Source organism: Panthera tigris, chromosome E2 (genome assembly GCF_018350195.1).
Source record: "Panthera tigris isolate Pti1 chromosome E2, P.tigris_Pti1_mat1.1, whole genome shotgun sequence".
Lineage (NCBI taxonomy): Eukaryota > Metazoa > Chordata > Mammalia > Carnivora > Felidae > Panthera > Panthera tigris.
The window spans coordinates 924,145-950,620 of record NC_056674.1 but is presented as its reverse complement, the minus strand read 5'-3'; the positions used below and the strand labels follow the sequence as shown (position 1 = coordinate 950,620).

The 26,476-nt window shown below is 44.2% G+C and overlaps 1 protein-coding gene across 1 annotated transcript; it reads right to left on the bottom strand.

Moving 5' to 3' along the window:
- Positions 1-1,122: 1,122 nt before the first annotated feature.
- On the bottom strand, positions 1,123-26,395 carry LOC102965346 (zinc finger protein 501-like). Its single transcript, XM_042969925.1, has 5 exons — positions 26,138-26,395; positions 11,013-11,094; positions 6,348-6,795; positions 4,653-4,779; positions 1,123-3,782 (listed from the first exon to the last, which is right to left on the bottom strand). The coding sequence occupies exons 3-5, from the start codon at positions 6,378-6,380 to the stop codon at positions 2,497-2,499; spliced, it is 1,446 nt and encodes a 481-aa protein (XP_042825859.1). The 5' UTR covers positions 6,381-6,795; positions 11,013-11,094; positions 26,138-26,395; the 3' UTR covers positions 1,123-2,496.
- Positions 26,396-26,476: the final 81 nt, after the last annotated feature.

The following is a 26,476-nucleotide window of genomic DNA, read 5'->3' as shown; positions in this document are numbered from 1 at the left end:
GGAGGTTAGAATAGGATTTGTATGACTCAGTGTGACTCGTGGTATGGCTCACAGCATAGCGGCAGGGCTCTGAGGGGGGTCTTGGGTTTGTTGGGTTTCACTTGTCACTGGTAATTTCAGGGAGAAGACGGGGTATCTGCCCACCAGAAGTGGGCGTGTGGGTCTGTGGGTCGTCAAGGTGTTTGCTGGCAGAAAGGATGCTATCGACAGCTTTTATACAGGGGTAGCAACTTAAAAAGTAAGCATTAAAGATTTTGTACCTAAGTATTACGATTGCAAGAAAGAAGGTATGCCTTATTGGTTGTTCTTGCCACTGTTGGAAACTTAAGCAAAACCGGCCTCAGAATTCGAATTGAAGGTTATAATCACACTGTGTGAACAATCCGGTGAAGACAAACAGGGGAAGAACTTGCTGCTGTGAAGGGGCTGAATTTAGGAACCAGTAACAGATCATAAGCTTCTAGTTTTGGAATCATTTCCACATTGTTCCTGAGTTGATGAATCCCATTTTGAGTGCGATTTTCCTGGTGTGAAACCAGGGAGTAAGGAAGGGAGTGAGGCAGGCAGGCAGTCTGCTGCAATGTTATTTTTCTTAGTTTTAGAAAGGCCATCATGTATACAGAAATCCCAGTGGGAAACGAAATGCTAATGCGTTTCTTGCAAGAATTCCCCGGTGTGTGTGAAATTTTTTTCTTGAACATGCTTACCAGTCTTCCATTTCATGGTTTGGGGATAAGAAAGAATTTCTCGGGGCGCCTGGGTGGCTCATTCAGTTGAGTGTCAGACTTCGGCTCTGGTCTGGATCTCACTGCTCGTGGGTTTGAGCCCTGTTTTGGGCTCTGTGTTGTCAGCTGGGAGCCTGCAGCCTACTTCGGATTCTGTCTCTCTCAAATACATATAAACGTTAAAATTTTTTTTAAGAATTTCAGGTTTTTACCTAAGACAGTAGTAGTTCTGTGGGTAATCTGTTAAAGTCTACAGTATTTTTAGTGGCAACATTGCTGCATAGAGTCTCCACTGACTTTGAAATGATTTTTTCGTGGTGGTAATGGGCTGCAGGGTCAGTAATATAGTAGGAGCAAGGCAATAAACAACGAATGGGGAAGGTTCAAAGAGGTTCAGTAAAGCGTACATTTGAAGTTTTATTTGTGGTGATCAGCGAGCGCATAGGTAAGTGGGGTAAGCAAAATCATGGTACATCCATACAGAATAGCATTCAGCAATAAAAAAATGTGCTCTCTCAAAATTATTCAGCATAAAGGAAACCACAATTTAAAAAAGTAAAACATTTGACTCTAATCATGTAAAAAATACAAAATAATTTACTGTGCAGGGAAGAGGTTTAAAAAGGGCACAAAATAAAAGGAGTTATATAGATTTATTACCACCCATGGTTTTGTATACAATTTAAATATGTGCAGTTTTACAGCATGTTAATTATACCTCAATAAAGCTTTTTTTAAAAATCAAATAGAGGTCTGGGTCCCCTACATTTTTGCACAAGAGTCCGCCATCCTTCCCCATGCCTGGGGAAGGGATGCCCTGCATCAAAGAAGAGTTTCAAGGTCATTTCTATCTGGGTCAGCAACTGGTCAGAAAAGCTACAGATCTCAGTGGGATTTTCTAATCCTATTGCCATTTTCTTGCCTATGCAGCAAATATCTGTGAGATGGACTAAAAATTAAGATTGGCACGATGGCCTCGATTTCCACAACTGTAGGAGGAACACTGGTGTGGAGTGTACAAACCGGCATGTCAGTGGACGCAAGTTTTGTTAGATGTTTATATATCCTAAGTCCTGCCATCTTCTGTTTCTGTACAATCACGGGTTTTCAACCTGGCTCCTATCGTAGTTTTACAACCAGCCAATGACACCAGAAAGTGAACTTTACACATGAAGGCACATGATTCCTTTGCAGTGCTCGGGAACAGCTTCCCCATGATAATGCTCGACATCGTGCGACAGCCGTGGGAAAGAGGAACCACTCTCGCGGGAGCCCTACAGGTGGTCAGAAGAGAAATACGATGTCCTCGTGGTGCACTGCAAGGAGGTCTAGAAGGTAAACAGTATTTTCATTTCAACCCCTTGGCACTGTCAAAACTGGGTCAGAACCCGAATGAGGAAGAAGGGACTTGCTGTGTTACATGCCCCCCCACCCATCACTGACAGTGGTTGAGAAAGGACCTCTGCCCTGAATGAGGAACCTGGCAGGGCAGAGTAAGAATATGCAGGGCTCCTGGAAGCTTCCCCACAAACCTAGGAGTTTTGGGGGATCTCCCCAGTGTGGACGTTCACACGTGTGTGACGTTTAATTGCCAAGAGCTGGCTCCCTCACAAGGTCTCTAGTTCTATGAAATACCATATTCTGGGCAGGACCTTCTGGGGCCCAACAAGGCCGGACGTTTAGATAAAGGCTTTCCACCGACACCTGCTGCACATATGTAACATATATGTAGCTTACGAGCCATTTCCCCACAGTTGTTGAGCTCATGAGGTTATCTGGTGTGAAGTTTTCGGTGCTGAATGATGTGAGAGCTTTGGCTGAAGGATTTCCCACATTCCCCACACTCGTAAGGCTTTTCTCCTGTGTGGACTCTCCGGTGCTGAATGAGGTTGGACTTTTGGCTAAAGGATTTCTCACACTCATTGCACTTATAAGGTCTGGCTCCAGTGTGAATTCTCTGGTGTTGATTGAGAGTGGACCTGTGGCTGAAGGATTTCCCACATTCACCACACTCATAAGGCCTTTCTCCGGTGTGAATGCGCAGGTGCTGAACAAGTTTGCATTTGTAGCTGAAGGATTTTGCACATTCGTTGCATTTATAAGGCCTTGCTCCACTGTGAATTTTCTGGTGTTGAATGAGGTTGGAGCTTTGGCTGAAGGAATTCCCACACTCGCCACACTTGTAAGGCTTCTCTCTCGTGTGAACTCTCTGGTGTTTAATGAGGGTAGAGCTGTAGCTGAAGGCTTTCCCGCATTCGCCACACGCGTAGGGCCTCACTCTGGTGTGAATTTGCAGGTGCTGCACAAGCCTGAATTTGAAGCTGAAGGCTTTTCCACATTCGCTGCACTTGTAAGGCCTTGCGCCAGTGTGAATTCTGTGGTGTTGAATGAGGTTGTAGCTTTGGCTGAAGGATCTCCCACATTCGTTGCACTCGTAAGACCTTGTTGCTGGGTAAGCTCTCTGGCAATTACTCAGGATGGAGCTTTGGTTAAAAGGTTTTGCACAGTTCTCCCAGGCATGGGAACTTTCCCTAGGGTCAAGCTGCTGAGGCTGGAAAAGTTTATTATAGTCACAGCTGAATGATTTCCCATAGTCACTGCATGTGTGTGGACTTTTTCCGCCCTGAAAGGACTCCCCGTGCTCGAAGCTGCTGTGTGGTTTTGCCCCTTTGAGAGTGGCCTGATGCTGGAGGAGACTCAGTATGGCCAGGAAGTCCTTCCCTATCTCCCCGCAAGGGAAGGGCTTCCCTGACACGTGCAACTTGTAGCTTGTCACAAGCTCCATGTCCCACCTGAATGGCTTCTCTTCGTTGTGCTTCTGGTGCTGGTGAAGGCTTGTGCTGAACCACAACTGCTTCCCGCATGCCTCACAGGTGTAGGATTTCTGGCCCGGATGTGGTCCTTGGTCCTCTGCCAGGTACAGAATATCTCTCCCAACCAAGACACACTTCTCGCAGGGATGAGCTTTCCACATGGGTGGACCTGGATCTGTAGCCTTGCCCAGTGACATTCGTGGCACAGAAAGTGCCTCCTCGTCCTCCATTCCGTACCAGCAACCTGAAAGCCCAGAGACGCTGGTGTGAAGTGCATGCTATCTTTGGTGGAAGGGGAGGGCTCAACACAAATGTCTGTCGGGCACACCAAAGAACGAGTCCACCGGATGTGTTTTCAAGATGAGGGTGCTGGGGCCGGGTTGGTAAAAGGGCTGCAGTCCTGGAACTCTAATGTCACAAGACTGGGGGGGGGGGGGGGGGGAGGCAGCAGCACAGGAAGAAGCAGGTTCTCCAATGCACCCCTGCCACTGGCCTGCAGCTGGGAGTGCTGTGTGGGAGTTTATGTCCAGGCACCAGAACATCTGGTTGCAACTGACTAGATGGTATTCAAAGACTAAGGACGCGTAACCTAACATTGGGAACAGGAGAGAAGAAAGGTTGATGTATGGAAGACGGAAACAGCAAGGGACAAAACCTGAGGAAGGGGGAAGGAAAGACAGAAATGACGTGTGCGACCACTGGCATAAATACACCGGTGGGCCATCCTGCTAAGACCCTGGACTCTTCTAAACTCCGGGTGAGTGAAGCGGGACTTGGATGACACAAATCCCTGAGGCAAGGACAGGCAGGGACTAGCAATGCCCCAGAGCACTTCTGCACACGACCAAAAACTGGCAACAAAAATAATACTGTGTGTACAAACAGTCCCTGGTCCTCCAAGCAACTGCTGCCAGAGACCAGAAGAAACGTGAGCTAGAAGGAGGGGAAAAACCTAGGCAGGGGCCACGGATGTGGACAACAGTGCTGGACGCTGATGTTGCGGGCTCAGCAAGAGGGCAGTTGCTGAGCCCGGCCCTGGTGATGGCAGTCCCTACAATCTCTACAACCCAAATGTGAGGGGCAGGATACCACAGAGCGGGGGTGAGGGTCTTACCCAGTGAGATCACAAGTGCAAAGTTCTCCAGCATCACATCGTGGTACAGGCATCTCTGAGTCTCATCAAGGAGACCCCACTCCTCCCAGGAGAAGTACACGACCACGTCTTCAAAGGTCACAGTATCCTGCCGTAATGGGAGAGAGATGAAACTACAGTCCCCTCTCCACAGGACCCACACATCTATCCCATACTCTCCTCTCAGTCGGGCGGCCTGCGAGGAGGATGATACCAAGCCCTGCTGCCAGTAAATCACTATGTCCAACCCTCTACAAGAACAAGGACGATGTGGGCAGACAGACATAATCTTAAGCTCGGGTGGGCATGGCCTCTCCAGCCCCCAACCAGGCAATGTCCCTGAAATCCTCCACAGTGTACCGGCCAGGTACAACCAAAGATAGACTCCACCCTCCCACCTAAGTCCCTGATACTGAAGGCCCGGCGGGGGGGGGGGGGGAGGGGGGGGTCCCTCAGTTCACACACCTCTTTTACCCCGTAAGTGCCTCTCCCTAGTACTGAGCCCACAGCATCAAGAGTGCTTGGCAAGATGGACCCCACTTTCCAGGGCAACCTCAAATCCACTATGAAGACCTGCCTTTCATTGTATGTGTTCCAATTTCCTCTTCTTTCAAGGATACTACTAATCATATTGGATTTAGAGCCTCACTTTATAAGGTCTTTAAAGACCCTATATCCAAATACTGGGAATTAATGATCTTTGCCCCTGAGCTCACCCACCAGGCTCCATGAGAGCTTGCCACAAATAAGCAGCAGCCTGCTCATGTCCACTCTTCCCCTGAAAGTCTTCTGTCCCTGACCCGTGTTTGAGAGGCCACTTGCTCCAAGAAACAGGTTCGAACTCAGTGCCCAAATTCCTGGCCTCTTAATAATGTTATCGCCATAATCAGAATTTCCCTTCCTAAATGCAACACAAAGCGCCACCTACACATCTAATGTTGAACCACCTCAAGTTTTTAGACTTTATATCCAGCTGCCCACTTCGTGCCTGCACTCAAAGCTTTCTGAGACAAAGAGACAGGGGTGGCCCCTAGGGCTTTATTCTAACTCACTCTCCACAGTAGAAAATCAGATTGGTTCTACCTGAAGAAGGAAGTTAAAATCCAACAACTCCCCTTACCTCCATGGCCACAATTTACATCTACGTAGCCTCCCCGCTAACCTTCCCGGTATGTTTTCTGCAGCTACGAAGCATGGGTAAGAGAAGATCCAGACCATCAGAACAAAAGAACGTTTGCATTTCTCTGAATACTCACAGCTCCGCCAAACGGGTAGCTGTGCCCCAGGACAACCTCATCTTACTGACCGCCAGAATGGAGAAGGCCTCCCCCCACATAACCTCTAGTTTAATGTCTCTCCAGGGTCCTGAACACCCTCCTCTTACTTCGATAGGTTCTAAAAGGGCTTCATCTGTAGAGGGTGGGGCTCAACGAGATCTGGTCTCCACTGCTCCTCTGACCCCCCACTCCCACCCCTGGCCTGTAAGTCTAGGCATGACTCTGCCTCATATTCTGCTTACTACACGCACAAAACTCACACCTCGGTTTGATGCTTGCAAGCGGGTGCTCAGACACGTGGCCCCCGCCCACGAGCGCCTCCCTGTCTGGGACCCCGGGGTCTGGACCGCAGGGAAGCCAGCGGGTGCCCTGAGCTCAGGCCCAGCGGCTGTGCATTTACCTGAGCTGAGTCCCTGGGCGCGGCCGCCGCCATCGGACTCTGTGGGCAGAGCAGGGCTGGGAGCGGTCCGGCGTCTCAGACCCTCCTCTGAGCAGTGGGGACACCTCCTCTCGGGCCGCTGCAATCTTCACCTCGTCTCGACCCAGCACTCTGGAGCCTCTGACCAGGAAATGGATTCGAGAGCTGCCAAAATGACTGCCACCAGGACCCCGCAAGTTCCACCCTGAGGAGTTGGCACACGTGGAAACGCCCGTCTCCTGGACCTTCATTGGCTCCACGCTGACGTCGCTTGGTGCAGGGTCCTCTGGGCAGTGTGGTTCTCACAGCTCCGTGGGCCTCTGCAAAGGGCACCGCACATCAGAACCTCCTGGAACACGGGTGAAGCAGCTTCGCTCCTCAACAGGCCAGGCCAGGCCAGGTTCTTGGGGAGTTGCCGGCAACTGCTCACCTAAAGGGTTAGCAACAATGATGCTGCTTCAGACTTCATGAAGTCCATGTGCTCCCAGAGGCGACAAGTTCTATCCCAGATGCCCCCAAGGTTACAGATCCAAATGCACACAGCATTCCATTGTCACTCACACAGTGTGTGGGACCTCATCTGCCATGGTTTTGTTTTCTCAAGGGTCACCGCCCAGTCAGTGCTTTTTTCCGACACCCGAAGGCCATGGATTCTGGTATTTGGTCCAGTTTTACAGCCACTTACAGAGGAGTATGACGGAGACCATTATAGCCTCACACACTTGGAAATGAAAGGGATTCCAAGGCTTTCCAAGCCCAATTCTCCATGCAGAACTTTCTCCACACTCTGCAAATGTTATTAGGGTTCTCAAGAGATGTGGGTTATAAAACAGAAGGCTCCAAAGCGAATTCTATGTCACGTTAGAGATTTGACCGACACCAGTTGTGCTCACTAGCTCCTACAGCTTTACGTAGCACCTACCATAAGAGGATTACCTATGCAAGGACTGAGAAGAGAGAACAGAAAGACAGGAGCACCGTGCACGAGTACTCACTTCTGTAGAGGTAGTTCTGAGTTACTCCGTGTGTCTGAGAAAGCAGCAAATAAAGCTGTATATTTTATCTATGTAGGGGGCTTAAACAGATGAAAATATAGACTCATTAAGGATATTTTGATGTATATACTCCTGAATCGAGTTGGCAAAGAACATGATTTGTGATTTGATAGTTACATTTTTTTAATGTTTCTTCATTTTTGAGACACAGAGACAGAACGTGAATGGGGGAGGGGCAGAGACAGAGGGAGACAGAATCCGAAGCAGTTCCAGGCTCTGAGGTGTCAGCACAGAGCCTGATGCAGGGCTCGAACTCACAAACCAGGAGATCATGACCTGAGCCGAAGTCGGACACTTAACCAACTGAGTCACCCAGGTGCCCCATGATTTGCTACTTAAAGGATATGGTATGAAAGGCTGAGAGAAACCTGTTGTGTGTTGATGCTAAGAGTTTCTCACAGTTCCGGGGGGGGCGGGGGACAAACAGTACATGCACCAAGAATAATCTTTTTGGACATTCAATTAGAAAACATCCTAAACCTCATGACTCTCTTGTGAAATACTTAACAGGTTTGGGATTTGCAGGTAATGAGGCCCTATTCAAAGGGCCACCTAGAATTTATAAATACTGTGGTATTTGTTCTGACTGCTCTACCCTCAGGCTTCCTTATTGAGACACATTATTGAAACTATCCCAATTAATAATCCTACAATAGCTTCTAGATGAAAAGAAGAGTTGTAAGTCTCTCTCATTGAAATCATAAGCTAGAAATGATTAAGATTAGTAAGGAAGGTACGTTGAAAGCCGAGACAGGCCAAAAACTATCCCCGTAGCCAAGTTATGAATGCAAAAAACCCACAAAGTCTTTAAAGGAAATTAAAAGTGCTATTCCAGGGGTGCCTGGGTGGCTCAGCCGGTTAAGCATCCAACTTCAACTCAAGTCATGATCTCGTGGTTTGAGTTCGAGCCCTGCATCAGACTCTGCGCTGACAGTGCAGAGCCTGCTTTGGATCCTCTATCTCCCTCTCTCTCAAAAATAAGCACTTAAAAAAAAAAAAGTGCTACTCCAGTGAAGACACAAATGATAAGAACACGCGACAGCCTTACTACGGATACAGAGAAAGTTTTAGTGCTCTGGACAGAAGCTCAAAGCAGTCACAACATTCCCTTAAGACAAAGCCTAATCCAGAGCAAGGCCCTAACTCTCTCCCTTCTATGAAGGCCAGGGGAGGTGAGGAAGCTGCTGAACACAAGTTTGAAGTTAGCAGAGGTTGGCTCGTGACACCGAAGGAAAGAAGCCGTCTCCTAACCGCAAAGGACCAGGTGGGGCAGCAGGTGCTGACGCAGAAGCTGCAGCAAGTGCTCCGGTAGCCCTAGCGGAGATCGGAGATCGTTCGTGAAGGTGGCGGCACTGAACCACGGATTTTCCAAATGCAGACCGAGCAGCCTTCGACTGCAAGATGGCCATCTCGCACTTTCATAGCTGGAACAGTCAAGCTTGGTAGGGCCAAGGGTCACGTATCATTCTGAAAAGCCCAGGGCCCTTAGGAATTCTACTCTGCCCGTGCTATAAATAGAACAGCAAAGTCTGGATGACAGCACATCTGTTTATAATATGGCTTACTAAATAATTTTTTAAAAAATATTTATTTACTTTGCAGAGAGCACAAGTGGGGGAGGGGCAGAGAGGGACAGAGGATCTAAAGAGGCAGGCCTCTGCACTGACAGTCTCTGACAGCGGTGAGCCTGATGTGGGGCTCAAACTCACAAACGGCAAGATTATGACCTGAGCCGAAGTCGGACGCTCACTGACGGAGCCACCCAAGTGCTCCTGGTTTACTGAATATTTTAAGCCCATTGCTGAGACACAGTGCTCAGAAAAAAAGATCTCTTTCAAAATATCACTGCTCAGTGACAAAGCATCCTGATGGAGATGTATGATGAGACTAATGTCTCATGCCTGCTAACACGACATCCATTCAGTTGCCTGTGGATCAAGGAGTAATTTTGACTTTCAAGTCTTAAGAATATGATTTGTAAGGCCAGAAAAGTAAACTGAAATCCTTCTGGAATTCCATTTAGCTGCCATTCATCGGTAGCAGGAGTTTGGAAGAAGTCACTGCAGATGTGCTGGCAATGGCAAGAGAACTAGAATTAGAAGTAGATGAGATGCGGGACGCCTGGGTGGCTCAGTCGGTTAAGCGTCCGACTTCGGCTCAGGTCATGATCTCGCTGCGCGTGAGTTCAAGCCCCGCGTCGGGCTCTGTGCTGACAGCTCAGAGCCTGGAGCCTGTTTCAGATTCTGTGTCTCCCTCTCTCTCTGACCCTCCCCCATTCATGCTCTGTCTCTCTCTGTCTCAAAAATAAATAAAAGAAAAAAAAAAAAAAAAAGAAGTAGACAAGATGTGACCAAATTGCTGCAAGGGACAAGCTCACAATAAGACCGGAAGTGGATGACCAGAGAACTGGTTGCTTGAGGGGGAACCTACTCTGGGGAGAGGCCTGAAGACTAGAGAAATCCAGTTGGTGGATAAGATGCTATCAAACCGCATCGTGTGCTTTGGGGAAATTGTGACAGGAAGATCCACTGATATGGCAACTTCACTGCCTTATTTTAATAAACTGCCATAGCCACCCCCACGTTCAGGGTCATAAAAAGATTATGACTCACTAACAGCTCAGATGAGGGTTAATGTTTTTTTTTAGAAGACAGCATTTCTCAAGGTATGTATACTGTTTTTAAGACATAATGCTATTTTATACTGTAAAGACAACGGTTATGTATGTACTGGGAAACCAACGACTCATCTGACTTGCTTTATTGCAGTGGTCTGGAACCAAATTTGTACCCAAAGTGTTTCTGTTGATGGCCTAAAATAAGCTACTTTGGCGTAAGAATCAACATAGGCAGAAAGAAGCCTTCCTGAGCATCCATCTGATAAAAGCAGAAACTTTTTAGAAATGAGTAGTGTTCTCAATCCACCCTCCCTCAGAAGAAAGTTGGAACTGAGCTCAAACTACACAAACCAACCTCTAGCTTTCTCACATTTTTACCTTCTTCTGCTAAGAACATAAAGGGAAACAGGTCCCTACACAAGACATGTGACCTTTTCTGCATCATTCATAGCATTAGATTAAAATACTATTTAGTCAATTTAGAGATTTATACTCCTCAAGGTCCACATGCACTGTCCATACCTTCACACAAAACATTTTTCACCCAATGTTTACAAAATAAACATTTTGGGCGTTAGCTTAAAATTCAGATCAGCATTGGATTCCTACCGTTAAACTCTCAAAATCTGAAAAAGACATACATTTACATTTTCATGAAATTCTGTCTTTGGATAATTGCTCATACAACAGCTTCTTTTGTATCCTACAATGCCTATTCAACACTGAAAGCAAAATTCCCAGCAGCTCAAATGACAGTTTATATTCTGGAAGGAACTTAGAGCCCAGAGCCTGTATTTGGAAAAAGATGTTTTCCTTGCCCTCAAGCAGAACTGAGAAACAAGTTGTCACTGCTAATGAGCACAATGGGAGGAAATGCTGAGAAGCATGCAGACACAAGAGAAGAGAGGTGTTTGTGAGTCCGGGTTACCCAAAAGGAAAAAACACAAGTAAATGAGTAAAAAGAGTCAAACATACCAGGATCAGGATGGTGCATATGGCTCTGGCTTCACAGGAAGAGGGTCCACTGCTGAGAAGGTACTGAACCCACTGCTTGGACCTGTAAAGAACAAAGACAATGTGGAGTCAAAAGCCCAGGCCACGAAGCTCAAACACATTACATTAATATCACAGATGCTGACTAAATTTCCTATGCCTCCTAAGCCTTCCAATCTGCAATATCCCAGGAAAAATGTATACATTCCCACCCCCGCCCCCCACTCCTGTTTCTGCTCAACAAACTGGCGCTCTCACGGGAATGTCAATATTAAGTTATAAAATTATAGAGAAAACTGCAAGGAATTTCCAAAGATATCAACTCTAGTCTGAATGAGGAAGACAATATTTAAGTTAAAAGAAACTACTTTATCAACCAATTTAGAGAGTGTGCTAGAGGCTGATTTAATTGAATGAGAAGACTCTAGTCACAAAGAAGGAACACTGGGTCGTTATACCAGAAAATTTCTTTGCTCACATAACAAGTTGTTTCAATTTAGTAATAATCATAAGACCAAGTCTTTCATAATTACAAAGCTATTTTATGTACATTGTTTTTTAATGACAAAGATGAGAATCACAGAATCAACCTAACATCTATCAACTGGGAATTGAATAAATCCTCATGGAGCATTAGGTAGTTGTGGATGTGATCGGTAACTTTCCCACTGCTGAAACTTCAATTTATAATCTTCTATTAAGTAAAGCACAAGAGGGGGATGTGTGAATGTTTGTGTTTGAATATTTGTGGTTGGGTAGGGCATGGAAAAGGGACAAGTAAGGGGTGTTTCTGGGTGCTCCTAACACTGATCAAACTGTGATTCATAAACGATTTGATTATTCTGACACTCAGTAGTGCATCTGCATACCTGTATCAGGGCCCCAGAATGTTCTCCAAGTCACTCACAAGGTTCTCCTAATAGCCTGAAGCTAACCGGACAAGCGGACCTTATCCTAGGTTATCCTACCAGCAGTCAGCTAAGTAATAAATGCATTTGTTTTATCCTTCTTCATCACAAAGAATAACCAGGATTCTTAAAATAGCAAAACATGCTCACAGTGCTTTCTAATATATCTAGAATTCCCTAACAGAATAGGATACCCAGTTTAATGTGAATTTCAGATGAGTAATGAATAACTTTATAAGGTCTATTGCATGGGACATACTTATAGTAAAAAATATATATATTATTTATTTTCTAAATCTGGCAACCCTAAGTATACTGATAATGCACAATTTCAACTGGGTATCATTTTAACATGTGAAAGTGGCCTTTTGACTTTTTTGTTGCTGCTTAAACAATACAAACACTGAATTACAGTTCTGGAAGTCAGAAGTCCACAACGGGTCTCCACTGGAGTCAGCAAGGCTGCCTTCCTTTCTGGAGGTGCTAGGAAAGAATTTATTCTTTCGCCTTTTCCAGTTTCAGAGGCCACCCACAGACCTGGGCTCATGGCCCCTTTTCATCTCAAAGCCAGAAACGGCCAGCTGAGTCTTTCTCACCCTGCATCACTTGAACTTTTTCCATTTTCTGCCTATCGTTTCCCCATGTAAGAACGCTTACAATCATACTGGGCAGGCTCAGGTAATCCAGCATAATCTCCCCATTTCTAGGTCAGTGGATTAGTACTCTTAATTCTACCTACTACCTTAACTCTCCTTTGCTGTGTAATCCGACATTAAGACATAGACATTTAAGGGACACCTGGGTGGCTCAGTCAATTAAGTATCCTAACTCTTGGTTTCGGCTCAGGTCACGATCTCCGGTTTGTGAGATCGAGGCCCGAGTCGGGCTCCACGTGCTGACAGTACAGAGCCTGCTTGGGATTCTCTCTCTGCCCTTCCCCAACTTGTGCACGTGCGCTTTCTCTCTCTCTCTCAAAATAATAAATAAATAAACCTAAAAAAGACAAGGACATTTAAGTGGGGCAGTTTTCTGCCTATCCCATTGGCTTAAAAACGACTTTAATTCCCAAAATCCAGCACAAACTTCCCTCTCATTAGGAACATTGGGTTATATGGTTTTAGGAGTATCTGGTGCTGGATCCCCCTCAAGCCCTAATGGTATGATAGTGACTCCAACAACTCCATCTTTTTAGGGGGGTTTCTGCTTTATCCTTAACTGCATACTGATACCACTGGGCAGAGGAAGAGAAAGAAGAAACAAATGCAGTCTCCTCTCTTCTTCAGGATGTGATGCTGGTAGCTACAGTTTCTTCTTATTGCTTTCATTCCAACCATTCTCCTCAGATACATTCTTTATTTTGCTAGAAGCAAAAGTATTTTTTATTTATCTGTATTTTCGTGGCTTTATTGAATTATAATAACTGAACACAGTTAAAGTGTACAATGTGGTGAGTTTTAACGTAGACCTACCCACTGAAACCATCACCACAATCAAGACAGGAAACATATTCATCACCATCCAAAATTTTCTTACAACGCTTTCCACTACATCTCTCCCCCATTCAACCACCATTCTCAGGAAACAACTGATCTGCCTGTGTTATAATGGATTAGTTTGCATTTTCAAGAATCTTAAACGGAACCATGCTGTGTGTTCACTTTGTCTGAATTTTTCCACTCAGCATAGTTATTTAGAGATTCATCCACGTTATTACATATAGCCACATTTCATTCCTGTTATGTAGTGGGTATGTGCCCCCAAATTCATAGGCTGAACCCCCAAACCCAATGTAGTAGAATTAGAAGGTGGAGTACGGACAGGTAATTATGTTAGATAAGGTCATCTGGCTGGGACTCTCATCAAGAGATTAGTGATACCACGTAAGAGACAACAGAGGAAGATGGCAGAGCAGCATGGCTCACCTCCTCCCACAAATGCAACAAGGCAACAACTAAGTATAACACAACTCACTCTGAAAATGACTTTAAGGCCAGCAGAACACTTATTCCATGGCTCAAGACAAAAAGCCAAATCGAGAAGGGTAGGAGGAGCAGATATATGGTTCATAACCAAACCCCAAGCATGGCAAGCCACAAGCAGGAGGGATACCACAGGCACAGAGGTCCTCTCTGAGGAATGAGAGGATCGATCCCCACATCGGGCACCCCTGGTCCTGGGGACCTGTACCAGGAAGATGAGCCCCACAAAGTCTGACTTTGAAAATGAGCAGAGCTTAACTCTGGTTAATGGGAGAGCCAGAAGGCTATATAGGAAACTGAGATTCTGTTCTTAAAGGGCCAGCATACCATAACACTCAGGCTGAAACCCAGGACGAAAGGCAGAAGTTTGAAAAATAACTGTATTACATGTGAAGATTTACTGACTAATTTTAGAGCATATGCCAGAGGAGCAAGGATCTGTAGAAGCCTTTTTAAGGAAGAGAAGTGCTGGCAGGAGCCATTTTTCTTGCCCTCCTTCAGCCTAGCTGACTGGATGCTTGCGGGAGTCAGTTCGGACCGTCCGTCAGTGCTACCTTGCTAGACCCTCCCCCCTTCCTGGCATCCCCTGCAAACCCACTCGACCTAAGCTACTCACCCCAGCAGGTACCCGTCCAAAGCAGCTCCTGCCCTGCCTCAGCCGGCAGGCAGCCCCAGACAGGCACCTCTCCAAAGCAACTCCTGTCCTGCCCCAGGGAGGAGAGATCGGCCCCCTCACCAGCATCCTAGCAGCAGCTACAGCTTGGCCTCTCAGCCAGCCACACCAGGGACCAGCCCTGCCCACCAGTATGCTTGTAGTAGTCACGGCTGGTCACTGCACACAGATGGGCTGAGGGCCAGCCCCACCCACTAGCATGCCCACAGCAGTCCTGGCCCAGTTACAAAAGAGCTCATAAAGCACACACAGGGGACACATCCTGCAGCAACTGGTCCTGGTGACTGGGGGACTGGGCTACTGGGCCCCACAGGATGCCTTCTACATAAAAGGTCATTCTTTTCAAGACCAGAACCCCCGTAGCTGATCTACTAATACATACAGATGAGACCGGATGCATTCAGGGTGGTATGGCTGTACACTCTACCTGATACATACAAACAAACACAAGGAGTCAGACAAAATGTGAAAAGAGGAGGAGTATGTTTCAAATATGAAACACAACAAAACCTTGGGACAAGAACTAAATGAAACGATCTACCTGATAAAGAGTTCAAAGTAACGGTCATAAAGATGCTCACTGGTCTTGGCGGAAGAGTGGATGAATTCAGTGAGACCTTCAATAAAGAGATATAAAAAAGAACTAGAGCTGAAAAATACAATAACTGAAATGAAAACTATACTAGAGGGAATTCACAAATTAGAAGATGCAGAAGAATGGATCAGTGAGCCAAAAGATATGGCAGTGGAAATACAGCAGTGCAAAGCACTCAAGCTGAACAGCAAAAAGAAAAACGTATTTTTAAAAACTGGGATAGGTTAAGGGACCTCTGGGACAACCTCAACTATACCAACATTTGCACTGTAGGAGTCTCCGAAGAAGAGAGAAAATGGTGTAAACTTCCCTAACCTGGGGAAAGGAAACTGATGACCAATCCCAGGAAACACAGAGAGCCCCAAACAAGATGAACCCAAGCAGGTCCACACCAAAACACATAACAGTTAAAGTAGAAACAAAATCTAAAGAGATGATCTTAAAAGCAGCAAAAGCAAAGCTAACAGTTACCTACATACAATGGAGACTCCATAAGGCTATCAGCTGACTTTTCCGCAGAAATATTTCTGGCCAGAAGGGAGTGGCATGTGGCATGATATATTCAAGGTACTGAAAGGAAAAAAAACCTACAACCCAAGAACTTTACCAAGCAGGGTTATCATTCAGAATTGAAGAAGAGATAAAACTTTTCCAGACAAACAAAAGTTAAAGTTCATCACCACTAATCTGGCCTTACAAGCAATGGTAAAGGGAATTCTTTAAGCAGAAAAGAGAAAAACATAACTAGAAGAAAATTATGAAAGGAAAAGTTTTACTGGTAAGACAAGTATATAATAAAGGTAGTGGATCAATGACTTATAAAGCTAGTATGAAGGCTAAACAGCAAAAGTAGTAAAATTTTGGTTTTATTAATTTTCTTTTACAAAAATTGGTTAAGCAATATATACAAAAAGATATAAAATATGACATCATGTACATAAAACTTCGTGGGGGGAGAGAGTAATAAATGTAGTGCTTTTAGAATTTACATGACCACCAACTTAAAAACTTGTAATACTAAAGAAAGCCAACAAATCACAAGGGAAGAGCACAAAAGAAAAAAAACAACAAAATGCAGTAAGTACATACCTACCAATAATTACTTTAAATGTAAATGGACTAAGTGCTCCAATCAAAAGATGTAGGGTGACTGAATGGATAAAAAAAACCCAAGACCTATCTATACACTGCCTACAACAGACTCACTTCAGATCTAAAGACATACACACTGAAAACAGAGGAATGAAAAAACATATTCCATGCATACTGAAGTGAAAAGCTGGGGTAGCAATACTTATAATAATAAAGTAGACTTTAAGACATGGACTGTTAAAGACAAAAGTCATGCATAACTATAAAGCAATTAATCCAACAAGAGAATAGAATAACTGTAAATATCTATGAAACCAACATAGGAGCACCTACAAATATAAAGCAAATATTGGCAGCCATAAAGGGAGAAACTAACAATACAGTAATAGAAGGGGACTTCGGGGCTCCTGGGTGGCTCAGTTGATTGAGTGTCTTGACTTCGGCTCAGGTCACGATCCCGTGGTCTGTGAGTTCAAGCCCCATGATGGGCTCTGGGCTGACAGCCCAGAGCCTGGAGCCTGCTTTGGATTGTGTCTCCCTCTCTCTCTGACCCTCCCCAGCTTGTGCTCTGTTTCTTTCTGTCTCTCAAATATAAATAAATGTTTAATTTTTTTTTTCTTCTTAAAAAAGGGGCTTCAATGCTCCACTTACATCAATGGACAGATCATCCAGAGAGAAAATCAATAAGACACATTAGACACGTAGACTTAACAGATATACACAGAACATCATTTCCAAACAATACATTCTTTTCAAATGCATCTGGAACATTTTCCAGGATAGATTACATGTTAGGCCACAGAACAAGTCTCAATAAATTTAAGATTGAAATCATATCAAGTGTCTTTTCCAACTACAACAGTACGAAACTAGAAATCAATTACAAGAAAAGAAAATGGAAAACACAAACACGTGGAGGCTAAACAACATGCTACTAAACAACCAATAGGTCAAAGAAATTAAAAAACAGTTGGAGACATATAAAAATGGAAATGCAACAGTTCAAAATCTTTGGGATGAAGCAAAAGCTGTTCTAAGAGGGAAGTTTATAGCAATACAGACCTACCAAGAAACAAAAAAAATCTCAAACAATCTAACCTTATACTTAAAGTAACCAGAAGAACAAACAAGGTCGAAAGTTAGTAGAATGAAAAAAAAAAAAAAAAAAAATCTGAGTAGAAAGAAATGGAGACTGAAAAACAATAGAAAAGATCAGGGACACTAAGAGACAGTTCTTTGAAAAGATAAAAGAGATAAACCTTTAGACAGACTCATAAAGGAAAAGAGAGAGGACTCAAAATCAGAAATCAAAGAGGAGTTACAACTAACACCATAGAAATATAAAGGATTAATTATATGCCAACAAATTGGACAACATAGAAGAAATGGATAAATTCCTAAAATATATATATATATAATCTTCCAAGACTGGATTACAAAGAAATAAAAAATTTGAACAGACTGTTTACTAGTAACAAAACTAAATCAGTAATCAAAAACCTCACCACAAACAAAAGTCCAGGACCAGATGGCTTCACAGGTGAATTCTACCAAATATTTCGTTTAGGGTTAATACCTATCCTTTTCACACTACTCCAAAAATAGAAAAAGGAATGCTTCCAAACTCATCCTCAAAGCTAGCATATACCTTGATACAAAACCAAAGACACCACAAAAAATGAAAACTACAGACCAATATCCCTGATGAACACAGATACAAAAATCCTCAACAAATTAGGAAACTGAATTCAACATATGAAAAAGGTCATTCACCACAACAAGTGGGATTTATTTCAGGAATGTAAGGATGGTTCAATATCTGCAAATCAATCAACATGATACAATATATTAACAAAATAGAAAGAATTATATAATCATCTCAATATATGCAGAAACAGCATTTGACAAAATTTAACATCCGTTCATAATAAAAACTCTCAACAAAGTGGGTTTAGAGGGAAAATTCCTCAACACGATAAAGGCCATATATGAAAAAACTCACAGCTAACATCATACCCAATGGTGAAGAGCTGAAAGCTTTCCTCACCATCTACTCTCACCACCTTCATTCAATTCGGACAATAAAAAGAACTAAACAGCATCCAAGTTGGAAGAAAAATGTAAAACTCACTATTTGCAGGTGATATGCTATATACAGAAAACCCTAAAGACTCCAACTAATAAATGAATTCAGTCAATTTGCAGGATATAAAATTAATATGCAGAAATCTGTTGTGTTTCTACACACTAATAAAAACCCAGCAGAAAGAGTAATTAGGAAAACAATTCCATTTATAATTGCATCAAAAAGTGTAAAGTACCTAGGAATAAATGTAGATAAGGAGGTGAAAGACTTGTTTTCTGAAAACTATAAGACACTGATGAAGACAGCCCAAATAAATAAAAAGACATACCATGTATCATGTTCATGGAATGGGAGAATTAACATTGTTAAAATGTCCATACTACCAAAAGCAATCCACAGATTCAATGCAATCCCTACCAAAATACCAATAGTATTTTTCACAAAACTAGAACAAGGAATCCAAAAATGTGTATGGAACCACAAAAAACCACAAATAGCCAAAGCAGGCTTGAGAAAGAACAACAGAGCTGGAAATATACAACGCCAGATTTCAAACCATACTACAAAGCCATACTAATCAAAACAGTATGGTACTGGCACAAAAATGGAACAGAATAGAGCTGAGAAACCTATGCTTATATGCAGTTACTCTGTGACAAAGGAGGCTAGAATACACAATGAAGAAAAGTCTCTTCAATAAATGGTGTTGGGAAAACTGGACAGCTACATACAAAAGAACGAAATTGGACCACTTTCTTACACCATACACAAAAATAAACTCAACATGGGTGGGGGGGCACCTGGGTGGCTCAGTTGGTTAAGTGTCTGACTCTTGGACTTAAGCTCAGGTCATGATCTCATGGTTCATGAGATCAAACCCCATGAGTACATGCATACACTCTCTCCCAAAATAAAACAATAAAACAGAACAAAACAAACTAAAAACTCAAAATGGATTAAAGACTTGGATGTAAGTCCTGAAACCATAAAATTAAAAGACATATGCAATAATTTCTTTGACATCAGCCTTAGCAACATTTTTCTGGATATGTTTCTTCAGGGAGACAAAAGCAAAAACAAAAGTAAACGGGACAAAAGGGAAACAAAAGCAAAAATAAACAATTGGGACCACATCAAACTAAAAAACTTTTGCAAAGCAAAGCCATCAACAAAACAAAAAGGCAACCTACTGAATTAGAAAAAATATTTGCTAATGATACATCCAAAAAATATATGTATGTATACATAATATATATAACATATATATTATACTCCAAATACCCCAATACTTAATATCCAAAATATATAAAGAATTCACATACCTTAACACCAAAACACCTGAAACAATTCAATTAAAAATTAGCAGAAGACCCAAATGGGCATTTTTCCAAAGAAGACATACAGATGGCCAACAGACATGAAAAGATGCTCAATGTAATCAGGGAAATGCAAATTAAATCCACAATGAGATATCACCTCACACCAGTCAAAACGGTATCAAAAAGACAAGAAATAACAAGATGATGAAATAGAGGAAAGAGAACTCTTGTGCACTGCTGGGTGGAATGTAAAGAGGTGCAGCCACTCTGGAAAACAGTATGGAGGGTCCTTAGAAAACTAAAAATAGAAAAACCATATGATCCAGTAATTCCACTTCTGGGTATTTACCTGAAGAAAATGAAAACACTAATTCAAAAAGATATATACATCCCTGTTTACTGCAGCGTTATTTACAATAAATAGGATATGGACACAATCTAAGTGTCCACTGATATATAAATGAATAAAGACATGATACACACACACAGGAATATTACTTAGCCATTAAAAAAAAAAAAAAAAAAAGAAATCATAGGGTGTCTGGCTGGCTTAGCTGGTAGACAGTGCAACTCTTGATCTCCAGGCCATGAGTTCAAACCCTATACTGGGCATGGAGATTACCTTAAAAAAAAAAAAAAAAGGAATCTTGACATTTACAACAAGGATGGACCTAGAGGGTATTATGCCAAGTGGAATAAGTCACAGAAAGACAAGTAAGATAGGATTTCAGTTATCCATGGAATGTAGAAAACAAAACTATCAACAGCAATAACAGAGGCAGACTTACAAATACAGAGAACAAACTAGTGGTTGCCGAAAGGGAAGAGTGTGGGGTGATGGACAAAACAGGTGAGGGAGATTAAGAGGCACAGCCTTCCAGCTCTAAAACAAGTTACAAAGGTGAAAAGTACATTATAGAGAAAGTCACTAACATTGTAATAACTTTGGTGAGAGATAGTACACTTATAATGAGCATTCTGTAAAGTATGTAATAGTTAAATCATTATGTCGTACACCTGAAACTAAAATTAATGTCAACTATACTTCAATAAAAAAAGAGGGGAGTGGGAACACCAGAGAACTGTCACTCCCTGTCTTTCCATCATGTGAAGACACAAGAGAGCCATCTGCAAACCAAGAAGAATCCTCATCAGGAAGCAAAGCAATAAGCACTTTAATCTGGACTTCCTTCCCAGCTTCCAGAACTCTGAACAATAAATTTCTGTTCTTTAAGCCACCTAGTCTATGGTATTTTGTTACAGCTGACAAAGAAAATTGTTTATTCCTGAGTGATATTCCATTATATAGAAGTATTACAATTTGTTTATTCATTCAACTGTTTTTGATGGACTTTTTTTTCCCCCTTTTCCATTAAAAGTAAGGCTGTTTTAAACATTTGTTCACAGGTCTTTGCATAAACATATGCTTTTATTTCCTTCGGATAAATACCTAGGAATGGGATGACTGGGTTGTATGAAAGCTGTATGTTTAATTTTATTTATTTTTTAAAAATGTTTATTTAGGGGTGCCTGGGTGGCTCAGTTGGTTAAGTGTCCAATTCTTGATTTTGGCTCAGGTCATGATCTCAGTTTGTGAGTTTGAGCCCCACATCAGGCTCTGTGCTGACAGCAAGGAGCCTGCTTGGCATTCTCTCTCTCTGCCCCTACCTGACTCATGCTATCTCAAAATAAATAAACTTTTTTTTTTAATTTTTTTTTTAACATTTATTTATTTTTGAGACAGAGAGAGACAGAGCATGAACGGGGGAGGGGCAGAGAGAGAAGGAGACACAGAATCGGAAGCAGGCTCCAGGCTCTGAGCCATCAGCCCAGAGCCTGACGCGGGGCTCGAACTCACAGACCGCGAGATCGTGACCTGAGCGGAAGTCGGACGCTCAACCGACTGAGCCACCCAGGCGCCCCTAAACTTTTTTTTTTTAACGTTTATTTATTTTTGAGACAGAGAAAGACAGAGCATGAACGGGGGAGGGGCAGAGAGAGAGGGAGACACAGAATCGGAAGCAGGCTCCAGGCTCTGAGCCATCAGCCAGAGCCCAACGTGGGGCTCGAACTCACAGACCGCGAGATCGTGACCTGAGCTGAAGTCGGACGCTTAACCGACTGAGCCACCCAGGCGCCCCTCAAATAAACTTTAAAAAAATGTTTATTTATTGGGACACCTGGGTGGCTCAGTGGTTAAGCATCCAACTTGATTTTGGCTCAGGTCATGATCTCACAGTTCATGAGTCCAAGCTCCACATCAGCCTCTGCACTAATGGTGTGAAGCCTGCTTGGGATTCTTGCTCTCTGCCCCTCCCCTGCTCACACATGCATGCATTCTCTCAAAAATAAACTTAAAAAATGTATATTTATCTTGAGAGAGTGTGTGCACCAGGGGAGGAAGGGCAGAGAGAAGGAGGGAGAGAGAATCCCAAGCAGGCTCCATGCTCAGCACAGAGCTCAATCGGTCTCACGACCCGACATCAAGGGTCAGACACTTAACTGAGCCACCCAGGCACCCCTGTATGTTTAATTTTAAAGATGCTGTCAAATTGCTTTACAAAGTGCTTGTACAATTTCCCTTCCTACTATCAGTGGATGAGAGTTCCATTTGCTCCACATGCTTAACAAAAGATGGTATGGCCAGTTTTTAATGTTACTGATAGGGAAAAATCTGTTATAAGATGGCCAACAGGACTGATAGGGAAATTCCAGTCCTCGACTGAAGACTTCCCTTCCGGGTTCTTCCCACCCCACTTGCCATGCTCAAATGCGGAATGCAGAAGTAACAAACTATAAATTATTCCCTCTGCTTATGCTCGGGGCTCAGACCTCTAGAGAGGGATCTCCTCTGAGCCTGCCAGCATAAAATAAACCTCCAGCCTTCCAACATCTCAGAGTGCTGCTTGGTTCTTCTGCCGGGTGATCCAGAACAGGTTCCGTGACATTATCAATTCTAAAAGTGCACAGTGGTTAAGTCATTATGGGTTTTTCATTTTCCTAATGACTCTTTCCAGCATCTTTTTATGTAAAATTTTGCCAAACTTTTTTTTGAAATATCTGTTCAAATCTATTGCCTGTTTTTAAAAACTGTTTCTAACTATCGAGTTATAAATGTTCTTTATGTATTTTAGATACTTGTCCTCTCTTAGATACGTTTTGCAAATAAAGTCCCTCTCTTCTCCTTCTGGGCCTGCCATAATGCATATATGGGTCAGTGCTAGTATCCTACATGCCCCTTAAGCTCTCTTTACTTTTCTTCTTTTTTTTTTTTTTTTTTTTTTTGCTCCTCTGACTTGACAATTTCAAATGGCCTGTTTTCAAGTTTGTAGATTCTTTACCTGATCAAGTCTGCTATTGAACCTCTCTAGTAAAGTTTTCAGCTTAATTGTTTTTCAGCTCTAGAATTTCTGGTTGGTTCTCTCTTACAGTCCCTATCTCTTTATTGACATTCTCACATTGTGCATGAATTGTTTTCTGACATTGTTGTTTGTGTTCTCTTAAGTCACAGGGCATCTTTAGCGCAGCTGTTTTAAATTTTTGCCAAGTAATTCAGAGGCCTACATTTCTATATGGCCAGTTTCCAGACATTTATTTTGTTCCTTTGGTTGGGCCATGTGTCCTTATTTCTTTGTATGCTCTGTGATCTTTTGTTGAGATGTAGGCATTTGAATTAAAATAAATAAATAAATAAGTAAAAGCCAACTTTTCCAGTCATTAAGAACTGGCCCTGTGCCGGGGAAGACCTTCACTAATCTCCTTACCTCAGAGGTTCTGGGATCACTCAAATCTTTTCTGGGAATGCATAGTCCCTGTGTTTGAGTGTGTGTGTTAGCTACAGCATATATGATTGCCTTTAAATACCTTCATTTCCTAGAGAGGTTCTCCCTTGCTGCTTCTTAGAAGCCACAGCCACTTCGTGCTCCACAGGAAGGTACAGGCATCTCCCTGGCCTCCCCATGTTACTTGCTGCATGGTACCCAGAGAGTTTTTTGTAAATTCAATCAAGATTCAATTGATCCTCTGATGATCCTCACTGCCAGAGGCAGCTGTGAAGCCTGGTATGTAGTCCTTCCTGCTTAACTTGGTCTCTTGCTACAACCTCCACAACGCAGACTGACCTGCAGATTGCAGATACCCATGGCCTCATTCCATTTCTGTGCTGCCCTTGCTGTGCCCTCTGCAGTCAGAACTTTCTGATTTTGACTTAACCCCTCAATCAAAGCCCAGCCCTACTGGTCACCTACCTGAGTCCCAGTGTTTCTCCCAGATTTGCCCCTAATCTTATCCTCCATACTGAATGAAATATCCCAGGCCCCACCAAAGTTGCCACAAAATCCATGAAGTCCCTTAAGTGGAATAAACACTAGCTCCAAGGACTGAGTATTAATGGGCCGACTCCTATGCTTCTGTGTCCATCTCATGTCCACTCTTCTCCTGGTACCCTTCATCGGCTATGAGTCTACGCCATCCTCAATGTTTTCTCCCTTCATGTTACTCACTTCTGTAACTTCAGTATGTGAAACTCAATGCCATCAACCAGATATCCAAGCAAGAGGCCCAGTCCTCGGCTACTTCCCTTTCCTAGTCTGAAAATGGTTTTACCATCATAGTCTAGAGACTGCTTCTTGTAATCACAGCTCACTTACCTGGACATATACAGTAGCCACAATATTTTGGATGTCTCCATCCCGAAGCCCTCCCCAGATTTCCAAACATGGGTGTTCAGCTGCCTACTTGATGCTTTTACCCAGTGGTGTCTGAAACACCTCAGATCTTAAAATAGCCACAACAAAGTTCCCAATATCCCCGGTGAAAATTACTCTATGACCAATTTTCCCATATCAATTGATGGAATTTTCATCCTTCCCGTTGCTTAGATCAAAACCCTAGGGTCATCTCTGAAAGTGCTTCACTTTCCCACTGTTATAGAATGTTTATGTCTCCCACCCCAATTCATATTTTGACATTCTACCCCCCACAAGCTGATGGTATTAGGAGCTGGGGCCTTTGGGCTGAAATTAGGAAGCAGGCCCTCACCAGACACAGAAACTGACCAGCCTGATCTTGGACTTCTAGCCTCCAGAACTATGAGAAATAAATTTCTGCTGTTTATAAATCACCTAGTTTATGGTATTTTGTTACAGCAATAGCAGCAGACCAAGCATGCGACTTCCCTTCCACATTAGGAAATCTAGTTGTATCTTAATAAAAACAGATCCAGAATCCAGTTACTTCTCCTAAGCCACCACTCTGTTCTGTGAACCCTGAACTGGAATGTTACACTGGGCTCCACCTTAGTTTTCCTTCCTCTTCCCTCATCCTCACGATCTTTTCTCCACAGTGAAGCCAGAGGAAGACCTGGGTAAGATCATCTCCCTCCTCTAATCCAAAGCTCGAGTCCCCTCCAGAACAGATAAGCAACTTCTCAGGCAGCCATTCCAGTCCTGAATCCTGTCTCACTGCTCTTTGTTCCCACCTGAAGGAAAAGGAATCTGTGGTTTCCTTAACGCTCCCAGCTTCCCTAAAGCTCTAAGCGTTCTTGTGTGCCAGTATGGAGATAACCTTTCCTCGGCTGTTTCCCTCAGGCGCACAAAACGGAAACACCTCTCTGTAATCCCTGGTATGGACCCAGGGCGGGGCGAAGCCTGGGGTTTCTCGAGGGTCCCTCTACCCAAGGTCTGGAAGGTCTGGAGGAACGGCACTGAGAGTCCCCAGGCACTACGGGGCAGGGAACACAAGAGGGGGAGGAGCCAGCGTGGGCCCGGGACACCGCACTCGGACCGGTGCAGGTTCCACGAGAGCGTCCGTAGCCATGTTTTAACAGGCAGGTTCCAGAGGAACAGGGCCACGTCAGGTTGAGTGCGCTCGGGCTGGCCCGTGAGCCAGGTGAACCTGGGACTGGATGCCTCACCTCGGTGCCTCAGGGTTTCCTCTTCCTAGCTCTGCGTCCTCGAAGAGTCAACCTTCCGGCGCCTCAATGTTTCCACCACCCTCCGACCAACTACCTTTGAGAAGCTCTTAAAGCCCTGACGTAATTCGTGTCGCTCCTTTCTTTACCGTTCTCCACAGCTTCCAGAATCCCGAGATGCAGGTAGAACCCTCGGCCTGCTATTCCAGGTGTGACTCCGCCTCAAACACTGTTCCTCGCAGGCACACCGGACCCCAGCTTTCCCGAACGCGGCCAGCTGAGTCGCACCTCCCAGCCTCGGCACGGGTCGGCTCCTCTGCCTGCAACACTCCCCCGCTCCTCATCACAACCACAACAGTAAAGCTGAACAGAGAAGCGGAGATGTCATGTTTGTTCACGGCCATTGTCAGAAACGGGACCCCACCTACCCGTGCCCTATTGTCCCAGACAGTCGGGCCTGGGACGTGAGGACGTGAGCAGGCGCCCCTCCGCCGGCGCTTTAGGACCTGGGAGGCGGTGAGGGGCCGGGGAACGCAGCGTTTACCTGAGCCGGGTCCCTCAGCGTGGCTGCCGCCATCCGGGCCTGTGGGCGGAGCGGGGCGGGGAGCGGGCAGGCCCTCGTGCGGGGCGCCCCGGGCGGTGTCGCCGAGCCTCAGACCCGCCTCTGTGCGGCGGGGACAACGGCTCCTCCGACTCCTTCTCCGGCACGTCACCTCCGCGCAGACCCACCGCTCCGGAACTTCTGCCCGGATGAACACAGGGGAGAAGCCAAAATGACCGCCCGGAGGAGGACGCCGGAAGTCCCGCCCCGCGCTAGGTGTCACACACGGAAGGCCCCTGTGCTAAACCTTCATTGGCTCGGCGAGGGGGCCGTTAGACGCGG

Excerpts from the sequence above, each read along its gene's own strand:
- LOC102965346 (XM_042969925.1), bottom strand. The coding sequence starts at position 6,380 with ATGGCGGCGGCCGCGCCCAGGGACTCAGCTCAG. Across the intron at positions 4,780-6,347 it reads CGCCCAGGGACTCAGCTCAG|GATACTGTGACCTTTGAAGA; the intron begins GTAAATGCACAG and ends CCATTACGGCAG. Across the intron at positions 3,783-4,652 it reads TGCACTTGTGATCTCACTGG|GTTGCTGGTACGGAATGGAG; the intron begins GTAAGACCCTCA and ends CTGGGCTTTCAG.